This window comes from Octopus sinensis, linkage group LG10 (genome assembly GCF_006345805.1).
Source record: "Octopus sinensis linkage group LG10, ASM634580v1, whole genome shotgun sequence".
NCBI lineage: Eukaryota > Metazoa > Mollusca > Cephalopoda > Octopoda > Octopodidae > Octopus > Octopus sinensis.
In genome coordinates, this window is record NC_043006.1 from 49,203,161 (window position 1) to 49,230,605 (window position 27,445).

General features: G+C 38.3%; 1 protein-coding gene across 2 annotated transcripts; it reads right to left on the reverse strand.

The window, feature by feature from the left end:
• Window positions 1–1,436: 1,436 nt before the first annotated feature.
• On the reverse strand, window positions 1,437–20,106 carry LOC118765122. Of its 2 annotated transcripts, none has more exons than XM_036506634.1 (2): window positions 19,319–20,106; window positions 1,437–3,170 (listed from the first exon to the last, which is right to left on the reverse strand). In XM_036506634.1, exons 1-2 carry the CDS (start codon window positions 19,399–19,401, stop codon window positions 2,330–2,332), a joined length of 924 nt encoding a protein of 307 aa, XP_036362527.1. In that variant the 5' UTR covers window positions 19,402–20,106; the 3' UTR covers window positions 1,437–2,329. The 2 variants fall into 2 exon arrangements, with proteins under 2 accessions (XP_036362527.1, XP_036362528.1); XM_036506635.1 differs by lacking the exon at window positions 19,319–20,106 and adding an exon at window positions 3,313–3,475.
• Between the last annotated feature and the right edge of the window lie 7,339 nt (window positions 20,107–27,445).

The window sequence follows — 27,445 nt, forward strand, 5'->3', positions numbered from 1 at the left end:
GCTAGTGATCTACAGCTATGGATGCCACAGCATGGCCATACTCGAGTAGGTCGTCCAAACACAAAATGTGTAGATCAACTCATCAGAGTCACTGGATGCCTCCTCGAAGACTTCCCTGAACTAATGCAGGACCAAGATGGATGGCATACATGGGTTAGAACTGTCCAAGGAAGCTCAACCAGATGATTACTACACAATGTTTTTTTATAATTTATGGAGGTGTTCATGAATATTCATATATCATTAACTACTTTTAGTACCAAACTGCTTGAACCAACCCTGGTTTTATGATATGAATTTCCTGTTTTAAAATGATCTAAGTTGAAATCTTTCATTAAATTTTCATGAAAATACATACTCCAATCACCAAGTTAATGATGAAATTATTTTCTGAAAATCTTTCATTATTTTCAATATTAATTAAACAAAGACAGTGTATTTAAACAAAAATATGCTAATAAAAGGGTTCTGAGACCCCCTTCGGTCACGATATTGACCATGGGATTGCACCTAGAAAGTTACCCTCCCAGGCGCAAGTCCAGGCAAGGTTGTTTATGGAAGACCAGTAGTCGCCAATGCATACCAGCCTCCTCTCTCCACACTACCAGTATTATCCAAGGGAAAGGCAACGGCTGATACAGCTTGGCACTTGTGATGTCGCAACTCATTTCTACAGCTGAGTGAACTGGAGCAACGTGAAATAAAGTGTCTTGCTCAAGAACACAACACGCAGCCTGGTCCGGGATTCGAGCTCACAATCTCATGATCGTAAGCTCGATGCTCTAACCACTGAATCATGTGCCTTCACTTAAAAATAAAAGGGTTAAGGTAATATAAATTAAAATCTTCCATCAAAATCTCACATTACTTTATGTTCTAAACACTAGCTTAATAACGACAAGGTTAGTCTATTAAATTCTTCATTTTTTTCAACATTAATTCAAACAAAGGCAGTGTATTTCCACATAAATATATTAACAAAATGGTTAATAAAGACTAGGTAGGTATTTGGATCCATTTGTGCTTCATTCCTGAGTATCAATTCTCCTCCACCTGGAGGTTTTCCTTAACTATATATAGTTAGACACTATAGCAATATATTCAGTCAGTGAAAAATTTTAAGCATAATGAGAGTGGTGACTACTATCACTAGCCTCTAATCATTTTTGTATATCCTTTTCTGATTCACAAGGTAACTGTAGTTAGCTCCAGTTTCCATAGCAGTGGATCAGAGATAAGTTTCTCCTTGGATAGTATAGTGGTCTAAGGTAGATATATTTTCCCACAGGAAGAACTGAACCTGATATTGTAATACCCATTACTCATCAATTTTCAACAATACTCTATCTTTCTTTTTATACACACACATTCGTGTGTGTATTTGCAGAAGTTATGAGTAGGTAATTTCTTTGACGTGACGTATATGCATGCTTTCATTTTTTTCTGACTTCAGCTTCATCATAGCTTTTTTTTTTTAATTTCAATTCACAGAATAACAATAATCCGTTTTGAAACAATTCCTGATATCATTGCTAATTTAGTATAATGACTTTTTTTTTCTTAATGAACCTTTATAAAGCTTTAAATAGCTAATTAGCACCAACGTTGACAGTATACTTTTAAATTTTAACAAAAATTTAAAATTTATAACACCAAAGATCACTAACAAAGGGACTTAACCAATGTATTTTTATGCCTGCACAAACACATATAAATAATTTCTTTTGTTTTGAGAAAATGCATGAAGCATCATGAATTTGAAATGTGAATACAAGAAGCAGTTACTTTTAGTCAATATATATATATATATATATATATTTTCATTATATATATATAATATATACATTATAAAGTCATTTTTGTTACTGTTTGCTTCATAACCTTGATCAGCAAATGTTGCTTAGAGCAATGAAAATAAAGTTGAACATTTAAAAATTTTTAGTTAATGTCCCTTAAATGATACATTATTAATCTTGGTACCAACATTTCAGTTGATATTCTGTAAACTGAAGGGAAATCACGTCAAAAATTTGTAAAACCGGATTAAAATATGTAACGTTTCACTCATTTCAGTGTTTACAATAGTGCATAACCAAAGCTCAGAGTTTGTAATATTTACAACCAACTTATAGTTTCCAAGCAAATTTTATGGTTTTCACTATCAATAATATTCTCAAGCACTTAATACCTTTTGTGTCATGAATTCTAAATAATCGAATTCTGAATCACGCAAAGCTAGTTTTGATAGTGGATACTTAGTATATTTTTCTTGTTATGATTTTGTGTGGAAAAGTTAATGGAAAAGTTAGTGTGGAAAGCAGAGTTATGATTATTCATGTTTTAATCTAAATGTTGAGTTGATGATCATGTGTTTTGCTCGGCGCAACATTTTTCGCAGTTTTGTGATTTTATTCCGACAGTTATTTGTTTCACGGCAATTTGAAAAGCACTGGAGTTGTTTAAGAATACCAATAACATCAGAAGAACAGTTATGGTGTTTGTTATTTTGGTTGCAAGAGAGAGAAAACTGTGATTCACGATCTTGAAAGTCATCAGCCACTTGTCGGTATGCAGAAACAGCAAGCTTGTATAAATATTTCCCTGCAAGGAGATAGTCCTGAATGACAGTCATAAAAGTTGTGTATTCACTATGGTTGATGTAGGAATTTTTATTTTTATCAACTAACTCGAATGTACATATTGCTCTTTGAAGAAACTGAATGAATTCAGAAAGACGCTGTTTGGCCCACTGCAAGCGAGCTTTTTGTCGACCATGATGATGGGCCTCACTTTCAATCTGTTTAATCAAACGTTCTCCAAGAGAAGCAATCACACAACCAACAACAGTTTTCAAAGAAACGTCATTGGTGACTACTGGTGTAGGTAGGATTTGAAACCAGTTATTGCGAGTAGGTTTTAATTTCCCAGGAAAGAAATTATTCATATTTCCTTCAATTATTCTCAAGTAATGGGTGTCAGGGTCGATTTTTGGTTGTGCTTTGTTTGAGACAAGAGACGTGAGTATTGTGGTCAACAGACCTGATGTTTTCTTTGCAGTTTCTTCCACGGTTTTTCCAGAATCTTTAGAACGATCATGAGGGTTATATGCCTCACACCTGAGAAAACCAAGCAGGTAGAACAGAAGTATTACTCCAATATTCATATTGATTCTGAAAATAAAAAAAAAAAATTTAAGTTAGTCTTAACTAAAAGAGAATTTGACAGCTTTGAGCTAGCCAAGTATGATGACGATAATGATGATTATGATGACAATGACCAGTAAAATTAAAAGAACGCAAAGTTTTCATCTACCTGTCAGCTATTTCCAATCAATAGATGACAATTAAAACCATAACAGTGGTACACCACCCTGGTGGCTTATCACAGCCAGAATCACGAATTTTATATTCTGTATGGCAATTGTCTCGACCAAAATGTAAACTATACAGTTGATCTGAAAGAGGATGCAGTTGAAATATTGTACTCCTGTAACGTAGCATCTTTATGGTAAATTTATAGTTTCATATTTTATTTCAATATACTCTCACAATATTGTGTATACATGCACAGAACCAAATCTCCAACTCATACAAAAAGAAGACTAAATATCTTTGATGCATAGGAGTGGCAGTGTGGTAAGTACCTTGCTTACAAACCACATGGTTCTGGGTTCATTCCGTGGCACCTTGGACAAGTGTCTTCTACTATAGCCTCGAGCCGACCAAAGCAGTGTGAGTGGATTTGGTAGATGGAAACTGAAAGAAGTCCATCGTATATATGTTTATGTATATATATGTATGTGTGTGTGTATACATTTGTGTCTGTGTTTATCCCTCCAACATCTCTTGACAACCGATGCTGGTGTGTTTACATCCCTGTAACTTAGAGATTCGGCAAAAGACACTGATAGAATAAGAACAAGGCTTACAAAGAATGTCCTGGGGTGATTTTCTCGACTAAAGGCGGTGCTCCAGCATGGCCACAGTCAAATGACTGAAACAAGTAAAAGAGTAAAAGAGATGGAGCAAACTAAATATTTTCTCCACAACTGTAAAAGAGTGGTACCTCTGATACAAGCGTGAGCTTATATATGTTGGTAAATGAGATAAATAGTAGAATCATACACAGCTGCCGAGGATAAAACAGACAAGTAAATTCGTTCATAAAGAAAGATTTCATACGATCACAATTTAATGTAGGGGAAATTAACTACCTAGGCATATTAGATGTTAAGAGCGAGTCTCTTTTTCTCATGGAAAGATCTATGACAATCTCATCGATTTTCTTTTTTTTTTCCCCTCTCAAACTTATAATAATAACAGAGTAATTATTAACTTTTATGAAAAGTTTAATTACTGAACTTTTTTTTTTTAATTGCTATGTAACCCCTGTAGATCATAATTTGAAGGAAATTAAGCAGACAATTTTAATAACGATTGTTAACAAGGGTTTACAGGTTGAGTTACTTCCCTTCATACAGAAAAATCTGGGCAGCACAAAGAAAACTATTGGCGAGCTGGCAGAATGTTAACCGATTATGAAAATAAAGAAAATACTCGATCTTATTACACACTATCTTAGAGAAAAGGATAGAGGGTTATCACGAGAAAATTGAATAAGTTTTTCCTTATTTGCATAATTTATATATATTTATTTATATTAAGGGCATTACTATACATAAATACTTCACGCTAGGATGACTCTTAAAGTCAAAACTACCATAATAAACACCGATTAGGTTTATTATGGTAGTTTTGACTTTAAGAGTCCCTCCTAGTGTGAGGCATTTATGTATAGTAATGCCCTTAATGTATATATAAATCTATTTAAAAGGAATACTTAAATAAATTTTTCCCTTATGAGGTTTTTCACGCTAACTACTTGATAAATTCTTATAAAGATTTTATCCTATTTTTCAATTATATATATATAAATACTCCGAATGCCCGAGTGCTGCGATATTAGCTTTTTTTTTTTTTGGATGAAGTATTAACAGCATTTAATGACTGAAAAATAGAATGGGGAAGCGGGTAGTACAACATTTAAAAATTGTCAAATAGTGTTCTGAAACAAGGAAAAACGGTAAAAGATAAAAAGATAATCGTAACACCAATCTTAATATTTTTGATAATGTATATTTTTTTTCAAGCGCAAAGAAATCAGCCAACTTATTTTTCATTGTTTCATTGATTTCCTTGTTTAGTTACACCAGGTATTGAATTCACTATGTTCTCGTGAATTACAAAAACCTTTTCACTTTTTATTGCTTTAGTCATTAAATTGCGGTCCTTAATTTTTAAGATTGTGCTTGTGGTTGTCCTCTATCACCTCTTGAAAACTGGTGTGGGTTTGTTTACTTCCCGGTGACTTAGTGGCTCAGCAAAAACAACCGATAGAATAAGTAAGAAATTTCAAAATAAGTAATGGGGACGGTCTGTTCGACTAAAACCCTTCAGAATAGTGGCCCCCAGCATGGCTGCAATTCAATTACTGAAAGAAGTGTATCTTTCATCATCCAGTCAGGTAAAGTGTACGATTTGCTGAAAAGGTCCAAGGAGACCGAAACATATTAGGAGTTGTATCTCTTATTTGTCGAAATTATTAAAACACTTATTAGTCATTAGGCTAATGCTGTCGTTTTCTCACTTCATAATTTTTTTTTTTTAATTAGGTAATTAATGTTTTGAAACCATTATTTAAATTAGTTATTAAATTTTGGCACAAGGCCACAGCATTTTGGGGGAATGGGTAAGTCGATTACATCGACTCCAGTGATCAATTGGTACTTATTTAATCGACCCCGTAAGGATGAAAAGCGAGCTCGAACTTCGGCAGAATTTGAACTCAGAATGTAAAGACGAACGAAATGTCGCTAATCTTTTTGCCCGGCGTGGTAACGATTCTGCCAGCTCGCCGCCTTTGACTAATTCACATATTAAGGCAGCGAATAATTAAACACTCTTGTGTATCGAATAGAATAGAATTCTTAGTAACATCTGTTTCAGCTCTTAAGATGGCGAGCAGACAGAATCGTTAGGATTCTTTTCTGTTTGGCTGCCAGCGTCAATTTCTGATCGAACTGATTTCATATTCAGTGTAATGATACACTTTTGTAGACTAATCAATACTATAAAAATAATTTTCGCATTAAATAAATAAATAGTTATTAGCTATCAAAGTTTGAAAATTTTGGGTAATTTTAGCCAATCGTAAGCCACAGACACATTCATGTCTGTTTCGATAGTAACAAGCCGAACATGAGAAATATTTTGTCTGCGAGAAAGCGCTTGTTCAAGTTATTGAGATGGTTGTCATATGTGCTAAAAACAGCAGCCAAAGAGGCCTTAAATCACGCACCACAGGAGGATGTGGTTTCGTACTTGCAAGAAAAGGGTTTGACATTTTGCCTGTCCTTATGTTCCGAGTTCAAATGTTGCCTAAGTAGATTTTTGCCTTTCATCTTTTCGGGGTTAATAAAATAATTACCTGCTGAGCACTTGGGTCGATGTGATCGATTTAACCCCGAAATTACTGGCCTTCTGCCAAAATTTGAAACTTATATCTGCTCAAGCTCTATATTCACATTCCACCACTATAAACCTTGCCAAGACTTCCTTTTGTACCCCGACCCCAAATCCTTTTAACAAAAAAAATTTGTTTGGAAAGACTTCCGCCTGTCCCCACCCCATTTTCTCCCTAATTTGTTTAATTTGTAATTTTTTTCTTTTGCCAAAAATCCCCGTTTTCGGATACGGAGGTTCCGGAAAATTGCCAAAAATCGGCATTGTGAAATTCTCCCCCTTCCCCCAACTTCTTCAGTTTTGACTTTTTTCCCCAACACTAACCCTAATCCTAACCTTAAAACTGTAACCGTAAGTACAGAAATGATTTGAAATTTTTATCCGAATCATGGTGTCTGTATTTTTCCGCATATTTAGAAAAAAAAAATCTTAAAAAAATTTTACAAAGATTTTTGGCAATTTTCAGAATCATAATCTTTTTTTTCCGCATATTTTGAAAAAAATTTAAATGAAGGAAATGGGGATGGGGGGTGTTTAATTTAGAAATGTCGATTTTTGCCAATTTTTTTGCAGATTCGTATCCCCCATAGCCGAAAGTGGGGGGTGTATCGAAAAAAAATTTAAGGGTGGTTTTTGGGTGGGGAGACGGGCAGAAATCTTGCCCCACCACTTTGAGTAGCACTGATCTAGAGAGTTATGTCAATGGAGCGCAATCCCTTGGTATGGAAGCACTATCGTCAAGGTTAAGAACCACAGAACTAAAGCGTGAAGTAGCTAGGAGCACGTGATGTCATGACGTAATATTTCTACACGCGCGCGCACACAGAACTTTCCCCAAAAAAAATTGCCATGTGACCACTGCTGTGAACGTTACATAATTTTCCTGTACAAAACCGATGTTTAGGAAAATTATTCTAGATTTGCTTCCCTTGCTTACATCCAACTCAGGTCGAATCGAATTCGTCTTTATCCCCCTGGCACACAAAAGATATATGCCAGTTACATAATAAATTCCGCTCTATCGCAATTAGCATTGCCGAGAATCCAGGATTTTTGCAAGTCCAAACTAGAAAATGTTTTTAAACAAAAAAGCTTGCCAGTTCGATACATTTTAGTTTACCGTAAATCCTCGAGTATAATCCGCATTTTTTCCCCAAAATTTAAAGGTAAAAATCCCTAGTGCGTACTATATACGAGGTTAAAAATGAAAAATATTTTCTAAGCAATGTCCGAGTCTCTATTTGCTGTCCAACAATGTTTTTTTCAGACGCATTTTGTGATGTAGGGCGCGAAAATACCTTAAGCTAAGCCTGAAAGCAATGAAGTCATAAAAGAATAATCCATAACTTGCAGTAAGCAACATTTATTAAACGTTATTACTGTTATTTCTTTATTTTCTGCAAACAAAATGCATTATGTTATATATACAATGATAATAAAGGACGTTACCGTATACATTTTTACAAACCAAGGACGTTATATAGACCTCCTTGACTCAAGTTAGAGAAGGGGTGCGTATTATACACAAGGTTTAGGTTTTTCAATGGTACAACTCCCTAAAAATCCCCTGTGTATTATACTCAAGGGCGGACTATACTCGAGGATTTACGGTATGCCCACGTGAAAAGACGTCAACACAACAATAACTTAGCTGATTAAATCTTATTTTAGGAACCACACACACCAAAAATAAATAAATAAATAATAAACGGGAAAGTAAACGAAAACAAGTTGATGATGACAGTACAATAGGAAAGAAAAGCAATGGAAACAAAACTAGAAGCGTAAAATTTGATATACTCTTTAACTCTTTTACTTGTTTCAGTCATTTGACTGCGGCCATGCTGGAGCACCGCCTTTAGTCGAGCAAATCGGCCCCGGGACTTATTCTTTTTAAGCCCAGTACTTATTCTATCGGTCACTTTTGCCGAACCGCTAAGTGACGGGGACGTAAATACACCAGCATCGGTTGTCAAGCGATATTGGGGGGACAAACACAGACACACAAACACACACACATATACATACATATACATATATACGACAGGCTTCTTTCAGTTTCCGTCTACCAAATTCACTCACAAGGCATTGGTCGGCCCGGGGCTGTAGCAGAAGACACTTGCCCAAGATGCCACGCAGTGGGACTGAACCCGGAACCATGTGGTTAGTTAGCAAGCTACTTACCACACAGCCACTCCTGCGCCTATATGATGCAACATGAAATTACATATTATGTCTATTCTCGGTTTTCATTGGGGTTTGGTTTTTTAAAAAACCCTGATAAATGAAACACCTCCATACACTTTGTAAATAGAACAAATGGTAGATTCATTGACACCAAACTCGCGGCCCGCAGCAGAGAAGCTCCAACGTCACGTATTTTCTTCATCATCTTTACATTTTCCTATAGAGAAAACAATCGTCTGTGTTGCTTGTTAGGATCAAACGCTTTCGTATTTTTTTTTTGTCACTGGTCCCATGTTTTGGGGCTCGAGGACATAAATCCGTTTAAATATAAGCAAACTCGCTCTACGGTGATATAAACACATGCAATAGTCAGTGCAAACAGTCTTTGACTGATCGCTGATCCGTGTTATCACAGATCAATGTGTGATAGGTGACACATGGTTCACATTTGAGCGTACTGATTTGTTCTGGATCAGTGATGAATGAATCAGTGATAAACGAAGCTACATATATTTAAATGAAAATCATATTTTCATTTACAGAACAGCCGGTGACATTGAAGACCTCCAGTGTACATGGCCCTGCTCACTGCTTGTCGGAGCAGATATAGCTATCCGCAAATACGAGGCCGTGAGTTGGAGCGGCTGTTCCAGCGCGTCGCCACTGCCATTCTCCGGAGCAAACGCCTTTTCCATTTTGTCTGTTGGGGCCATGAAGCTGACTGACAAGTCTTTTTAGTTGTAGCTGTTATATCTATTGAGATGAATAGAAGTTAAATAAAAAAGAAATTTAAGATGTTTACTACCGTACATGAAATGTAAAATTTATAGAACAAATTAGTTTGACAGCCAGTAGCTACTCTTTTATGTTTACCTGCCAGCGAAGATAAGAGATTTGTTCGCGTGCATGCAAGATATTTTGGCTTATGGTTTAAATGATCCAAGTTGAAAGACACCTGTTGTTATGTCCTGTTAATTGCATTTGCATTTGTGTAACATTTCTGATTTTTTTTCGTCCTTGTTCCATATACATTCGCTGCTTTCTTCCAAGGAATGTAATGCTCTTAGCTTAGTTTTTCCTTGGAGCTGGCCAAATTGGAGCAATCTCGAGTATAACCAGCCGAAATTGCAAAGATAATCTGGAACTCGACTGAGGATAGAAAACTCCGAATGATCCGTTCTTGTTTTCCTTTTATCGACTGTCTGGCTATTTTGTTTTTCCTTTTTTTTTGTTTCACCTGTCTGGATGTTTTGCATTCTTGACCCATTTTTGTATTTTTTATATATAAAATATAGCGGCGTACGTACACTTTGGTCTCTTATATGTAAGTATAAATATCTAAATTTTGTACGACTCAATTGTTCTTTGTATTCTTTCCTTCTTTCTTTCAGCCCTTTCACATTTCGTCTTTCGTTCCCCCTCTCTCAAATTTCCTGGCCTTCTCTTCATGCTCACTTTCCCTCTTTCACTTCACTGTGTCTCTTTCATTTTCTCTCGCCCCTCCTTAATTCTTCTATCCCCGTGCCTCTACCTCTCTCTCTCTCTCTTCTCTCCTCACGCGACCGGTGTTCGGCCAGGCCTGACCTTTCTTTCTTGGTTGGACTACTGTCCGTGCAACATCTATATTCCTTCTTGTGCTTGTTAAATTTTATGTCCCTGTCGTAAGGCTTTACTTCCACACACGCCAGCTTAATTTAATTTGTCCTTAGTCGAAAGACACTTGTTATGTCCTGTTAATTGCATTTGTATTTGTGTAACATTTCTGATTTTTTTTCGTCCTTGTTTCGTATACATTCGCTGCTTTCTCCCAAGAAATGTAATGCTCTTGGCTTACTTTTCCTTGGGGCTGGCCAGATTGGAACAATCTCGAGTATAACCAGCCGAAATTGCAAAGATAATCTGGAACTCGACTGAGGATAGAAAACTCCGAATGATCCATTGTCTGGATATTTTGTTTTCCTTGTTTACTTCACTTAACTGTCTGGATGTTTTGCGTTCTTGACCCATTTTTGTATTACACACACACACACACACACACACATAATGTTGTATTTCGGGATGGTCATTTTTTTGCCAAATAAGCACATGCACTATATATTCGTTCTTCACTCGTTTATTATTGTCCTTAGTCTAACTCCTGCCATTGTTCGGAAATCTTTCGCCACACATATGTGACCTCTTCAGCGACACTTTCCATCTTCGTGCTGAAGCGGTCACAGATGTGTAACGAAAGATTTCTGGACAATGGCAGGAGTTAGAATAGGAACAGTAATAAACAAGTGAAGAACGAATACATAGTGTGTGTGTTTATTTTTCAAAAAAAAAAAAGACCATCCCGAAATACAACAATGTTTCAACACACGGTTTCATATCAGGAATCTTGCAACACAAATTCATAAACACACACACACAAACATATTTGTGAGGAATTATGAATAGCTTTTGATTTTTAGCAGTATTTCAATATTTCATAGAACAGAAATTACGATTCTGAAGAAAAAAGACAAAAAGCCCCCTCCAAATATCAATTTGCTTTTACGTCTCCCCAAATTTCTACATCTTTTTCCTTTCCCATGAGATACAGGACATCGAGGGGACAGTTATTCCAAAACTACGCCCATAAATATTTGTTCAATCCGTTCACTACCCGATTTATTCCAGTATTTAAGGTTTTAATGTGAACTCTCAGGAGAGGATGATTGTAATCAGATCGCTTAGAATTTGTTGTTCATTTTCGTGTTGTTTTTGCTAACCTAAAATATAAGGAAAAATTCCCAAAGCAAAATAACTCGAAAATCGTCACTGCCAACAACACATTTTCACTGCACGCAAAAATATTACCCCATTAAAAACACAAAATACAAATTAAAAAAAAAAAAATTCATCACCGACTGGAAAACCAACATAAGAGCTAAAGATTGACGAAAGTGAAAGTAGAGCCGACCAAAACCTTAAGCGGATTTGGTAGACGGAAACTGAAAGTTATGGAGAAACAAAATAGACTCGAGTGAGATATCCGAAACTCCTCTTTGTCCCATCGAAAAACATTTTTCACCTCAAATTCCGATATAATCGAAATCTATGCCATCTGAAAAGTGTTTTTAGAGAATTTCATTTAAAAATATCAATTTTTTCTGAAAGTTACTTGGGTAGGAATGCTGAAGTTTTGTGATAAAAATAAAATGTACTATAAAAAAACATAGCTATGGCAGCTGAAACCAACTCAAGGTGGGTCCGGTTAGCAAGAGATCGTAAACGGCACCCTTTTATAAGCGAAAGCTAATTCAGTCATGTCTGTTCCTCACAGGAGAAGCGTACAAAGTGGATAACGTGCAGTATACGGCCGTAAACAAGTAAAAGTGAACAGTCCTAAAATTGATGAAAGCAAATTCCGATAGAAACCGGAAGTGTTGATAGTGACATCCCGCAATTTCATGTAAACTATGACATAACCAATATATAGAACGTACATATATCCTATTATGAATTTCAGCAATGTTTCTCTGTTACGGTTTTATGTTCGTGAACTCCTCCTAGACCATTGGTACAAGGACGACGAAACTCAAACCAGCAACTCCCCTAATCCCAGGGTATGTCCTAAGGGGTCTATTATTTTAAGGGCCGCCTAATTGGGGCCCCACTGACCCCCTGTTTTTACTGCATTTTAAACAGAATACATGGCATTGGCGACCAAATCGAAGCAATGACAATGAATTTCATACCATGAACTCCCAGGGAATATCGTAAGGAGGTTCGATTTCTGAAGGGCCAATTAAATGGGATCCCCACTGCCGCCCATTTTTACTGCATTTACCTCGCTCCTGCGCTTACTGATTAAACTATGATCAGCATCAGTGCTTAGCACATTTGCAGAAATGAGTTTGGGCATTCTAAATAACTTCACGTACGTTCAAATCGAGATAGTATAACAGGTACGTTTCAAGTGTGGTAGTGTGGGTATTTATATTTTGTAGTTTATGAAACTTATGTCTAGTATTTGACAGAAACATAAAAACCGTATGTATATTTTATATAAGATAAAACCAATCACACTTCTTGGGTATAGTACATTGGAACGGTGTACCTTGGCTGCTACTTCTGAAATATTGGGTTGTCCGGAAAGATCGTGCCGATTTTTAAAGGAAAGAAAAAGGTCAATAAATACTTTCTATTACATTTTTAATCAACCAAATATGAACCATTTTGTTGCACAATGCGTTTCCATCTTTCCCTTAATTTGAAAATACCCTCTTCCTAGAATTGAGGTGGTTTCATGGCAAAGAATTCATCAAGGTATCTTTTTACGTCATCCAAGGAATTGAAATTTTTACCATTAAGACTATTCTGCAGAGATCTGAATAAGAGGAAATCCAAAGGAGCAATATCTGGTGAATATGGAGAGTGGGGTAACACATCTCAGCCGAGCTGCAGCAATTTTTGTCTGGTTCCCAAAGCATCAAGTGCCGAAAATGAACTTTCTTATCTTCCATTTTAAAGGGTTACACAATTAACACAGGTTATAGGAACATAAACCTTCTTCCACTAAAAGATAGCTTAAACTGTACTCTAAATGGAGGTGTAGTCAAATCCTATTTTATGGACTCAACCACGTTCTAAAATAAATCGAAAGGTAAGCTACTATAAATCGGCACGAACTTTCCGGACAACCCAATACTTAACATGTCACTAGAACGTACTATACACGTAAGTGCTTGTGGATGACGTAATGAGGGGGTTCTTTGTATTTTTAAATGAAATTATGGGATGTCAACGTCATCACTTCCGGTTTCTATCGCCATTTAATTTCACTCTTTAACAAGTGTAAAATTTTTGATAAGCGCTCATTAATTTCCTTCTGCCTACCATTCGTATACATACAGACATGTTGTTATTCGAAAATTTTTGTAACGAGTCAGCTTATTTACCTCAGTTCAATTTTGTTGTTATTGGAATATCATTAATGCAAGAAAAGTTCAAATATCTCAGGGCTGTATTCACTGGGAAGCAGAAGGATGACCTGGATACTAGAATTGTAGGTACTAGTAAAGTAATCCACAGAATTTGGTAAAAAAGCCAAATTTGCCTTTTTTTACTTTGGTTTTCGCGTCTATTCTCACCTATGGTCATGAACGTTAGGTAATAACCAAAGCAGTACAATGGTGAATAGAAGCGGTCAGAATGGTGTTCCTCCGAAGGAACTCGACAGGGTGGGTTACCCGGAATTCAAGGAGTCTTTCCGAAATTGAGTTACTATTTCTCGTCATTGTGCGATCACAGCTAGAGCACCACAGAAATGTGGTTAGAATATCTCAAGAAAAGATTGCAAGACAGACTTTTCAAGCCGTGCCAACTGGCATGATGAGACCTAGGGGTAGATTAAAAACGAGAAGGGGGAAATTTCCGTAGTCTTAGTTTGTCACGCGTGGGAACCCTGAAACAGAATGTAATGACGATTGCTTCTGATAGGACCCTGCGGAGGACTCTACTCCCACTACACTCCATCCTCCATCAGGAATAGCGGTCGGCGAAAATAAATGGTTGTTATATTGCTTTCATTTGAATCGGATACTCCTTTACTTGTTTCAGTCATTTGACTGTGGTCATGCTGGAGTACCGCCTTTAGCCGAGCAAATCGACCCCGGGACTTATTCTTTGGAAGCCTAGTACTTATTCTATCGGTCTCTTTTGCAGAACCGCTAAGTTACGGGGACGTAAACACACCAGCATCGGTTGTCAAGCGATGTGGTGGTGGGGGTGGGGGGGCAAACACAGACACACACACATACATATATTCATATATACGACGGGCTTCTTTGAGTTTCCGTCTACCAGAAGGCTTTGGTCCGCCCGAGGCTATAGTAAAAGACACTTGCCCAAGGTGCCACGTAGTGGGAATGAATCCGGAACCATATGGTTGTTAAGCAAGCTACTTACCACACAGCCACTCCTGCGTCTATATGTTAAAAAGGTTTAGAAAACGGAACATATTGTGTAAGATTACTATGAAATAAAACGTTAGGAAAACAGATCGATCGTTTACAATATCATTCTGCTTTAGTCTGTTATGTAACGCTTAACTATGGAACAAAATTATAGACCATAGCCCATTGAAAAATTAAAAGTATACTTTGAGTTTCGCCTCTGCAAGTCAAAACGAAATATCGCCGTGTTGTGGCAAAATTTGAAACAATTATTATTAAGGCGACGAGCTGGCAGAATCATTAGCACGCAGGGCGAAATGCTTAGCAGTATTTGTATTTCGTCTGCCGTTACGTTCTGAGTTCAAATTCCGCCGAGGTCGACTTTGTCTTTCATCCTTTCGGGATCGATTAAATAAGTACCAGTTACGCACTGGCGTCGATCTAATCGACTTAATCCGATTGTCTGTCCTTGCTTGTCCCCTCTACGTTTAGCCTCTTGTGGGCAATAAAGAAATATGAATCGTTAGCACGCAGGGCGAAATGCTTAGCAGTATTTCGTCTGCCGCTACGTTCTAAGTTCAAATTCGGCAGAGGTCGACTTTGCCTTTCATTCTTTCAGGGTCGATTAAATAAGGACCAGTTACGCACTGGGATCGATGTAATCGACTTAATCCCTTCTCCCAAGGGTGGCAGCAATTTTGAGGGAGAGTATAAATCGATTACATCGACCCCAGTGTTCAACTGGTACTGCTTTTATCGATTCCGAAAGTGGAATTTGAACTCAGAACATTAAAACGGACGGAACACCACTAAGTATTTTGCCCCATGTGTTAAGACTGGTACTTATTTTATCGACCCCGAAAGGATGAAAGCTCTGTGGAATTTAAACTCAGAATATTAAAACGGACGGAATACTACTAAGTATTTTGTCCCGTGTTTTAAGAATTCTGCCAGTTCACTGCATCAACAACATATATCCTCGTTTTAACATCCAATTTTTTCTGGGTGGAGGTAAAGAATACGCACACCACCCGTCTTCGGTGTAACCCTAAACCTAACCCTAAAAGACCGGGTGTGCGTATTCTTTATCTTGGCCTAGGCTACAATTCTTGAGTTAGAGAAAATGACAAGTGTATAACAAAGAATATAGTTTTAAAAGATGTGCTCACCGAGCAACCTTCAGTCCTGCTTATATCAACATTGGGCTAGCTCCAGTATCAAACACTTCATAAAAACATACATAGGCGTAGGAGTGGATGTGTGGTAAGTAGCTTGCTTACCAACCACATGTTTCCGGGTTCAGTCCCACTGCGTGGCACCTTGGGCAAGTGTCTTCTACTATAGCCTCGGGCTGACCAAAGCCTTGTGAGTGGATTTGGTAGGCGGAAACTGAAAGAAGCCTGTCGTATATATATGTGTGTGTGTGTGTGTGTGTCTGTGTGTATGTTTGTGTGTCTGTGTTTGTCCTCCCCCCCCCCCCCAACATCACTTGACAACCGATGCTGGTGTGTTTACGTCCCCGTAACATAGCGGTTCGGCAAAAGAGACCGAGAGAATAAGTACTAGGCTTACAATGAATAAGCCCTGGGGTCGATTTGCTCGACTAAAGGCGGTGCTCCAACATGGCCACAGTCAAATGATTGAAACAAGTAAAAGATTAAAAGGCGATCTTTCGTCTCTAGTAGACCTTTCCGTCGATTTCCGTAAAGAATTTTTTTTTTTTACATATGGGCTTGCGGGAACTTACACATACACACATACATGCATACATACATATACACATACACCGAGTAAAAAATTTCAGTTATCTCTTTCTTTCACACATTACTCTCTCTGTCTCTTCACACACACTAACAGAAGCACTTCACTTACACAACATACTTTCTGTCTCCCACACCCTATCAAACACACACACACACATGTACATCAATGCTCCCATGCACGGTAACTTCAAAAGAACTTCCCTCGTCATACAATCGCTTTCTCTTAGTCTCTTTCGCTCTCATTACTTCAAAAGTTCCCGCAAGCCCATATGTAAAAAAAAAAAAATTTTTTTTACGGAAATCGACGGAAAGGTCTATTAGAGACGAAAGATTGCCGATAGAGACGAAAGATTGCCGATTAAAAGAGTATAGTTTCAAAAGAAGTTAAGTATTTCCTGATTGTCTCTAAACTTCCAAGTAACCATGGAATTTCCACGGACGCTACTAGCTGTATCGACTACTTGTATGAATTTTGATAATGAATATGTCAAAGTTTCAGTCATGCCTCAAGCTAATGAATTTCAACATTTGATTTCGATCCCTTTCTTGTAGTGCGTTCGGATCAACATGTAAGAAACAATGTTTTTAAGTAGTAAGGTCAGTGGATTAACAAACGGTGGAGCATCAAATACAATTCATTGCAATAAGTAGTTACGGTTCCTTACGTCGGCTCCTTGCGTTCTGATTTCAAGTCCTGCCAACGTCGCTTAGATTTTTTATCCTCGTGCAGTCAGTTGATAAAGTATCAGATAAATACTGTGGTCGATTTAATCGATTAAAACTTGAAAATGGTCCAAAAACCGAGTATCCGTATATCAATATTAGTCGTGGCACTCCGTCGCTTACGACGACGAGGGTGCCAGTTGATCCGATGAACGGAACCGCCTGCTCGTGAAATTAACGTGCAAATGGCTGAGTATTTCACAGACACGTGTACCCTGAACGTAGTTCTCGGGGGGGGGGGATTCAGCGCGACAGAGAGTGTGACAAGGCTGGCCCTTTGAAATACAGGTACAACAGAAACAAGAGTGAGAGAAAGCTGTGGTGAAAGAATACAGCAGGGTGCACCACCACCCTCTGTCGGAGCCTCGTGGAGCTTTTAGGTGTTTTCGTTCAATAAACACTCACAACGCCCGGTCTGGGAATCGAAATCGTGATCCTAGGATCATCAATATTAGTAGTAATCTATGTTTAAAATGGTGAAGGTGGCGAACTGGCAGAATTATTAGCATGCTGGGGAAAATGCTTAGCGACATTTCGTCTGTCTTCACGTTTTGAGTTCAAATTTCGCCGATGTCGAATTTGTCTTTCCTCCCTTTCGAGGTTGATAAAGTAAGTACAGTTGAGCACTGGAGTCGATGAACTTGCCAGCCATGTGCTAAAATTGGAAATCAATAGAGGCGATTTTTAAGCACGTGAAGTCGGCGAGCTAACAGAATCGTTATTACGCCGGGCAAAATGCTTTGCGATATTTCGTCCGTCTTTCTGAGTTCAAATTCCGCCGAGTTCGACTTTTCATTTCGTGGTCGATTAAATAAGAACTATTTGAATATAGAGGTCGATTTTATTGACAATGCCTCTGCCCCAATATTCGTTTCTACTCTAAGAAACAAGGCCCGAAATTTTGGGGCAGGGGGCAGTCGATTAGCTCGGCCCCAGTACGCAACTGGTACTTAATTTATCGACCCCGAAAGGTTGAAAGGCAAAGTCGAACTCGGCGGAATTTGAACTCAGAACTTAAAGACAGACGAAATACCTATTTCTTTACTACCCACAAGGGGCTAAACATAAAGTGGACAATCAAGGACAGACAAAGGGATTAAGTCGATTACATCGACCCCAATGCGTAACTGGTACTTAATTTATCGACCCCGAAAGGCAAAGTCGACCTAGGCGGAATTTGAACTCACAACGTAACGGCAGACGAAATACCGGTAAGCATTTCGCCCGGCGTGCTAACGATTCTTATTTCTTTATTGCCCAAAAGGAGCTAAACATAGAGGGGACAAACAAGGATAGACAAAGGGACTAAGTCGATTATATCGACTCCGAAAGGATGAAAGGCGAAGTCGACCTCGGCGGAATTTGAACTCAGAACGTAACGCAGAACGAACGCAGAAATACGAAATACGGCTTACACATTTCGCCCGGCGTGCTAACGTTTCTGCCAGCAGCTCGCCGCCTTTCCCAATATTGTTGGCCTTATGTCAATATCAGTTATAAAGTCAACCTTGGTGGAATTTGAACTCAGAACAAATACGGACGAGATTCCGCTAAGTATTTTCTTGCCCGGCGTGATAACGATTCTGCTAGCTCGCCGCTTATTCAAAGTAGCTAAGGCAACGTCTTAATTCTGAATTTGTTCAGAATTAAGACGTTGCCTAAGCTACTTTGACTTTTATTTCTGATATGATGAAATATTAAAATCGTATTAGGAACAATTTATTCAACCATACTCATTCCTTATATAAAAAAGAAAACTCTTGGCTAAATGCTGAAAAAAAAAAAAAAAAATTGACATTTGATGTTACACGAAAAAATTTCGGTAAAAAAATCCCATTTTTTTCAACTAGTTGGAACATCAAAATTTCATGTTTCAATTTAAAGATATATATGTGATGTGTATTAGTATGTATGTACGAGCGATCAACAATTTGTTAAAACATTCACATCAAACTCCGATGAAACCGTAATCCTACACTATCTGAATGGTGCTTGTAGAAAATTTCATTAAAAAGTATTCGGGGCACAATGTGTAGGTATGCTATCATCGGAGACAGTTATAATAAAGTTTGGGCTGAATAACAATTAAAGCTATATATATATATATATATATATATATATATATATATATATATTTATATATAAAACCCACTGTAATATTATCAAAATTATGATTTAATAAAACGATCTTGAAACAACTTACCTCAATGTGGTTTTTGCAACTTTTTGCATGTGTCCAGCTTTCAGTTTATCTGAGTAGTATGTCCGTTTGTCTGGAGCATGCATTTAAATAATGTGTCGAAATAAGACTGGGTTTATTTATATGTGAATGAATGGGGGTTGAATGAAGGATTGAAGAAATGATATTCGGAGACCGCTAAAGGTCACAGACGGGGAAGAAAGTGTGTTATGAAATAACGAAGATAGTTTAACTTGTATCAAAAGAATAGCAATTGATGTGATTGATTGTGCGTGTGCATAGCTATAAAGATAGCTAGATAATATAGATAAATTATCTAATTAAATAGCTATCAAGCACAGGCAATATGAATGACAGCTCTTGGTTATATATTCTAAAAGTGATTAATAGGTGCTTTTAAAAACCCAGTAGGTGTAAATAAATGTTGGTCGTTTGCTGTACGGAAAGTCAAGTGTACAGTGACGGCGCTGAACGTGGAAAGAACTAAGCAGGCTACATCAAAGTTGGGGCGAACTGTGGGTGTGTATGAAACCGAATATACAGTGAAAATATCCACAACTTTTGTCACAGCTAATAAACAAAAGCATCAAGAACGTTCTAGCTTGATCTTCCTGACGTGACTACTCTCTGATCCTCACACACCGCCACCATTCTCATCCCATCAATTATTGTGATCCCTGTCTACAACACCAGTATGACCTTTCCCAACAGCACAAACTCTCACAATAAGAGCAACATGACAGCATCCCATCTCTCTGTTCCTGTCTTGTTTTAATTTCTCTCCCTCTCTCTCTCTGTCTCTCTCGCTTTCATTTCCTCTCCTTTGTGTGTACGTGTATGTATATATATTTCTCTCTATCAATGTTTTTCTTCCTCTGTGAGCCTATTTGCGTCCGTACAGAAAAATGTAAGGGGAACAAGTGTGCCTGAGGGAGGAGTAAATAGGAAAAAAAAATAGAATTAAAAAAAAGAAAAAAAAAAGAATTTATAAAGATTGAAATCAAATAGTAATGAATAATTTTCAAGGAGGCTTTCAGTTGTTTTATTGAATTGTTACTGGCTGGTCAAAAGGCGACGTCAAAGAGAATTGCCGCCTTTAATGAACGGTCTGCGATCTTTCACCGGACCCCATACCGCCTGTCATTTTCTTTACGGTCAAAGATGTCTTTGATGTATTGTTAGCATTTTGGCTCGGGACCGCTGTTGAGTTGCTTGGCTGCTGATAAGCGGCATATCAAACGTTGATTATACAGTTGTTAGTAATATTGTGTATGTATCCCGTGAGGCAAACTACGTAGAACAGGTGCTTGGTCAGAGATATATATTTTTTCTTCCTTTAATTTGGTGTTTGGCGGTGGTAAGCTAGCAATCAAAGTAGTTCGTTCCAGATACACACACACTGTTACACACACTCACACATACACACATACATCCATACATACACACACACACATATATATATACATACATACATACGCTAGCGTACGTACACATATATACTCGTAAGGCGCAATACTCCAAATGGCTAAAGCACTAAGACTATTTTCTCAGATGTATGAGTTTGCTTCCAGCTGAGCAAAACTTTCGACCTAAGTCTGCTTCCTTAGCACTAAATTAGTGTGAAGCACTTTGCTGTGTTTACCTCTGAATTACACACACACCACACGCACTCACACCTCTCTTTTCTACAATAACGATTTCTTACATTGACACAATTCCACAAAATTTGGAAGCAGAAGATTTATAAACAAAGCGATCAAATCCACTTCAGTACCTGACTGTGCTTGTATTGGTATCGACGACCTCCGAGCATGACAACGGCAGGATTTGAATGCCTAACGTACACAACCATTACAAATTACCGCAAGGTATCTCAAGTCATCGATAGAAGCTCTTAGTCATTGGTTCTCAACCATTGTTTTACCTATGGACCCCATTGGCTCCTATTTTACTCAGGTGGATCCCCAAAGCCATTCAGTGTTTAAAAGATGCTCTCGGAACACCGGATGCTGATTTGCAAAATAAATGCGATGGTGAAACGTACAGAGGAACTAAATACTTATACTGCAGTTTATCTTATATTTAGATATTATTAGAAATTGTATTAAAAAAATGTTAAAATATTTTCTGTACTGTAGAAGTATAACGTATTTAGTGCGCAAAAATTTTAACCGCAAAATTTTATATAGACCTCCAGGAGCCCGGTTGAGAACAGCTGCTCAAAGTGGTCACTCGACTTGCTATATATAGCGGCCAAATTTCTTGTCTATCGAACGACAGTGTACTGTCTTGAAATTTGAAGGTTATATTAAATAATACTTTCTGCTACATAAGCACAAGGTCTGAAATTTTGGGAGATGGGGTTAGTCGATTGCATCGACCCCAGTAATTGATTGGCACATATTTTATCGATCCCAAGAGGATGAAAGGTAAAGTTGACCTCGGCAGAATCTGAACTCAGAACGTAAAGATGGACGAAATGCCTTTAAGCATTTTTGCCCGGCGTGCTAACGATTCTTATTTCTTTATTGCCCACAAGGGGCTAAACATAGAGGGGACGAACAAAGACATACAAAGGGATTAAGTGTCGATTATGTCGACCCCAGTGCGTAAATGGTACTTAATTTATCAACCCCGAAAGGATGAAAAGCAAAGTCGACCTCGGCGGAATTTGAACTCAGAACGTAACGGCAGACGAAATATCTATTTCTTTACTACCCACAAACAAGGACAGACAAACGGATTAAGTCGATTATATCGATCCTAGTGTGTAACGGCTACTTATTAATCGACCGCGAAAGGATGAAAGGCAAAGTCAACCTCGGCGGAATTTGAACTCAGAACGTAGCGGCAGACGAAATACCGCTAGGCATTTCGCCCGGCGTGCTAGCGTTTCTGCCAGCTCGCTGCATTAGGGTCGTATTAAATAATGTAGTCCTAGATATATAATACCTGAGAGAAGGTCGAGATGGCTACGGCTGGAATGTCTTTAAAAATGTTTGTTCAGTCAGAACTCATATTTGGGGTTAAACCAACAACTATTTGTTTCTTTTTTGTCTTTTTCCCTTGCGCTCTCGATTGCAAGATCGTGGTTTCAATACATGGACCAGGTGGTGCGCTGTGTTCTTCAACAGAACACACACACACACACACACACACACACACACATTAGCAAATTAAGATAAACACCAATACTTTTTTACTTGTTTCAGGCATTTGACTGTGGCCATGCTGGAGACCACCTTTTAGTCGAGCAAATCTACCCCAGGACCGATTCTTTGTAAGCCTAGTACTTATTCTATCGGTCGCTTTTACCAAACCGCTAAGTTACGGGGCCGTAAACACACCAGCATCGGTTGTCAAGCGATTTTGGGGGGACAAACACAGACACAGAAACATATACATACACATATACATATAAATATATACATATACATATATACGACAGGCTTCTTTCAGTTTCCGCCTACCAAATCCATTCACAAGGCTTTGGTCGGCCCGAGGCTATAGTAGAAGACACTTGCCCAAGGTGCCATGCAGTGGGACTGAACCCGGAACCATGTGGTTCGTAAGCAAGCTACTTACCACTCCTACACCTATGGTGAGAAATATTGAGTCTGTCCCCCCAGGGTACTGTGAGTTCGATCTCGATGATTGCTTTTGTACTTCAGGAGAGCAGAAACATGTCTGGTTGGAGTCATGTGACCACTATCTCATTTCCTCTGAGAAGACAAATCTGCCTTTCAGATCCACTTGTATTTCCCCGCGAACGCGTACCACCCGAACAGTCGGTACTGGTTTGTTTACATCTTCAGTTCGAACAAAAGTGACTGATAGAATAAGTACCAGATTTAAAGAACTGGAATGGACTTGTGGAAGCACTCCGTCGGTTACGACGATGAGGGTTCCGGTTGATCCGTATCAACGGAACAGCCTGCTCGTGAAATTAACGTGTAAGTGGCTGAGCACTCCACAGACACGTGTACCCTTAATGTAGTTCTCGGGGAAATTCAGCGTGACACAGAGAGTGACAAGGCCGGCCCTTTGAAATACAGGTACAACAGAAACAGGAAGAAAGAGTAAGAGAAAGTTGTGGTGAAAAAGTACAGCAGGGATCACCACCATCCCTGCCGGAGCCTCGTGGAGCTTTAGGTGTTTTCGCTCAATAAACACTCACAACGCCCGGTCTGGGAATCGAAACCGCGATCCTATGACCGCGAGTCCGCTGCCCTAACCACTGGGCCATTGCGCCTCCACGGGATGGACTTGTACGGCTAAACCAGTAGTCCACCTGGACCATGAAAAAGAAATGTTGATTTAGACGTATTTATTGCAAGAAACAGCTCGGTTTCTTTCGCTAATGTTTTACATAGTTTAACATGTTTCCGGTCATTGAAACATATTCTCTCAGACAGTATTATTCTCTAAACCTATATAAGTGAACGTGTGATAAACAAAATAGGAATCTTGAAAGACGTATCTATGTATCTATAATACTAGATTTTAAGCACTGAATGGCCACGGTCTCCACAAGAATAAAATAGTAATCAATGGGTTCATAGGTATGAAAAAAAAAAAAATGGATGAGACCCACAGGGCTAAACCAACTCTTCAAGGTGGTGCCATAGCATGACCGCAGTCAAATGACTGAAACAAGATAAAAGATATTGTATAGTTATATCTAATCCTGTGGAGTAGGGTGTCCGAACCTTTTTCGTTTCGTTTAGTTCCTGTCAACTTTTTGAAAGTAAATTTATCTTCATTCTGTTTTGTTCAATGATTTAAGTTTATATTTGTCATAACAATCAAAGCAACCAGCAAAGAGGAAATTTGAAATACTCACACTTTTCTCTCTATCACCTTCAACTTTCTCTATCGCTATCTTTCTGTCGTTCTCTCTCTCTCTCTCTCTCTCTCTCTCTCGTCATTTCTCTAAATATTCTGCCTTGAGTTTTCTCTTACTCTTACTAAACTCACCATGTTATTAAACAGTCATAAAAGTAAAGTCATAAAGTATTGCATCAAACCATAGGACTCGGCAATAACGACAACAATAGCACATAACAATGTTATTCAATTTATTTATGAGTGACTGTGTGGGTATGTAGCTTCCAGGTTCAGTCCCACTGCGTGGCACCTTGGACGAGTGTCTTCTACTATAGCCTCGGGTCGACCAAAGCCTTGTGAGTGGAGTTGGTAGACGGAAACTGAAAGAAACCCGTTGTATATCTATCTATCTATCTATCTATCTATCTATCTATCTATCTATCTATCTATCTATCTATCTATCTATCTATCTATCTATCTATCTATATATATGTGTGTGTGTGTGTGTGTGTGTTTGTGTGTCTGTTTGTCCGCCCAACATCGCTTGACAACCGATGCTGGTGTGTTTACGTCCCCGTAACTTAGCGGTTCGGCAAAAGAGACCGATAGAATAAGTACTAGGCTTCCAAAGAATAAGTCCTGGGGTCTATTTGCTCGACCAAAGGTGGTGCTCCAGCATGGCCACAGTCAGATGAGTGAAACAAGTAAAGTGTAAAAGAGTAATGATGAACAAATGCCAGAGCCGAACATAGTCTTCTGAGTTAGACTACTCTATTATCTTTCACTTATTTCAGCCATTGGACCATGGTCATGCCGTGGAGGCGCAATGGCCCAGTGGTTAGGGCAGCGGACTCGCGGTCATAGGATCGCGGTTCGATTCCCAGACCGGGCGTTGTGAGTGTTTATTGAGCGAAAACACCTAAAAGCTCCACGAGGCTCCGGCAGGGATGGTGGTGATCCTGCTGTACTCTTTCACCACAACTTTCTCACTCTTACTTCCTGTTTCTGTTGTACCTGTATTTCAAGGGGCCGGCCTTGTCACTCTCTGTGTCACGCTGAATATCCCCGAGAACTACGTTAAGGGTGCACGTGTCTGTGGAGTGCTCAGCCACTTACACGTTAATTTCACGCGCAGGCTGTTCCGTTGATTCGGATCAACCGGAACCCTCATCGTCGTAACCGACGGAGTGCTAAGGTGCTTCCATGGTCATGCCATAGCACCACCGTCTTGAAGAGTTTATGAATTAGTGCCTTTTAAGTGAGCTAGGTAGACAGAAACTGCGTGGAATTTACATATCTGTGAGTGGACAAACGAGAGAAAGAGGCACCCACATATTTAGAAAGTGTTACCTATATTATTGAAAATGCAAGTGTGTGTGTTTGTTCCTCACACTGCTTGTTAGAGATTCGGCAGAAGTGACCGATAGAGCAAGTACCAGACTTGGAAAAAAAAAAAGAAGAAAGAAAAAATAGAAGTCGATTTATTTGACTAAGCCCTTCGTGGTAGTGCTCCAGCATGGCCGCAGTTCAATATATATATATATATATATTTATATTATATTGCTTACCAACCACATGGTTTCGGGTTCAGTCCTCGTTTCGTGGGACCTTGGACAAGTGTCTTCTATTATAGCCTCGGGCCGACCAAGCCTTGCAAGTGGATTTGGTAGACGGAAACTGAAAGAAGACCGGCATATATATATATAATAGTTATATATATTATATTATATTATATATATATATATATATATATAATTTTATTATATAGAAGGAGCTTCTACAGGACTAGAACTGTTTCATTCAAGAGAAATCTTCAGGAAGCTAGTTACAAGAATTGTATTGGCATTTATACATTTAGGCAGTTTAAAGGGGTGGCGGTGGGGACTTTTTGGGGGTAGGCATAGCGCAAAAAAATCATACTTTGGGGAGTGGTCAAGGAGTCAGTGGTAAATTAGATAGAAGAATAAAAATGATTTTTTTGCGCTATGCCTACCCCCAAAAGTCCCCCACCACCACCCCTTTAAACCTGCCTAATGTATAAATGCCAATACAATTCTTGTTAACTAGCTTCCTGAAGATTTCTCTTGAATGAAACATTTCTAGTCCTGTAGAAGCTCCTTCTATATAATAAATTAATTTTACTCTGCTATGTATTGAGTACCTATTTACTGTGGTTAACCCCGAATCAACCCGGGACCTACATATATATATATATATATATATATATATATATATATATATATATATATATATATATGATATGTGTGTGTGGTGTGTGTGTGTGTGTGTGTGTGTGTGTGTGTGTGTGTGTGTGTGTTTGTGGTGTGTTTTGTGTGTGTGTGTGTGTGTGGTGTGTGTGTGTTTTGTGTGTCTGTGTTTGACCCACCCACTATCGCTTGACACCCGATATTGGTGTTTTTACGTCCCCGTAACTAGCGGTTCGGCAAAAGAGGCCGTTAGAATAAGTACTAGGCTTACAAAGAATAAGTCCTGGGGTCGATTTGCTCGACTAAAGGCGATGCTCCAGCATGGCCGCAGTCAAATGACTGAAACAAATAAAAGAATATGGATAGGTAGATAGATAAATAGGCGAACGGACGGAGAGAGAGAGAAAGACATAGATAGATAGATAGATAGATAGATAGATAGATAGATAGATAGATAGATAGATAGATAGATAGGTGTGAGACGATACAACATAACAACAGTAACAACTCCAAAAACAAAACATATGACAAATAGCAGCAAGTAAGACATGTAAAAAATTTCAAAATAAGGCAAACAACTTCTGTAAACAAGCCCACAACACTAGCAACTTTTACAGCAACAACAATAACTATAACAACATCAAAAGAAACAAGAAGAAAAACAATGTCAACAGACAATAAAAGAGGTGAAATGGTCTTATTATTATTATTAGTTCTTTTTATTTTTTTTATTTGAAGCTCAGAAGAAAAAGCGGAGTTTGATGTGTGAGTGGATGTAAAAAACTAGTTGAGAATCAAAGGGGAAAAAAGCACTTTCTGATGAAGAATCTTTTTCTTTTTTCTTTCTTTCTTTTCTTTTTTATATTTGCCGCTGAGAAGAGAAAAACAAATTGCTTCCGGCTGTGGTATATATTTTTGGCCACGTGGTAACAAAGAGTTCCATGTCAAAGGTCAGATTGCAAAGCCGAGGAAAATAACAGAAAGAACTACAACGAGAAACGAATGTATTATAAAATAAATATCATTTTTGTAGTCAGTCTATCAGAATTTGAAAGAGCCAATGAGGGAACCTTGTTCGTTTTGCTAGAAATAGCGA

Coding starts and splice junctions, on each gene's coding strand:
- LOC118765122 (XM_036506634.1), bottom strand. CDS start 19,401: ATGCATGCTCCAGACAAACGGACATACTACTCAGATAAACTGAAAGCT. Junction 3,171..19,318: donor GTTGCAAAAACCACATTGAG/GTAAGTTGTTTC, acceptor TTTTATTTTCAG/AATCAATATGAATATTGGAG.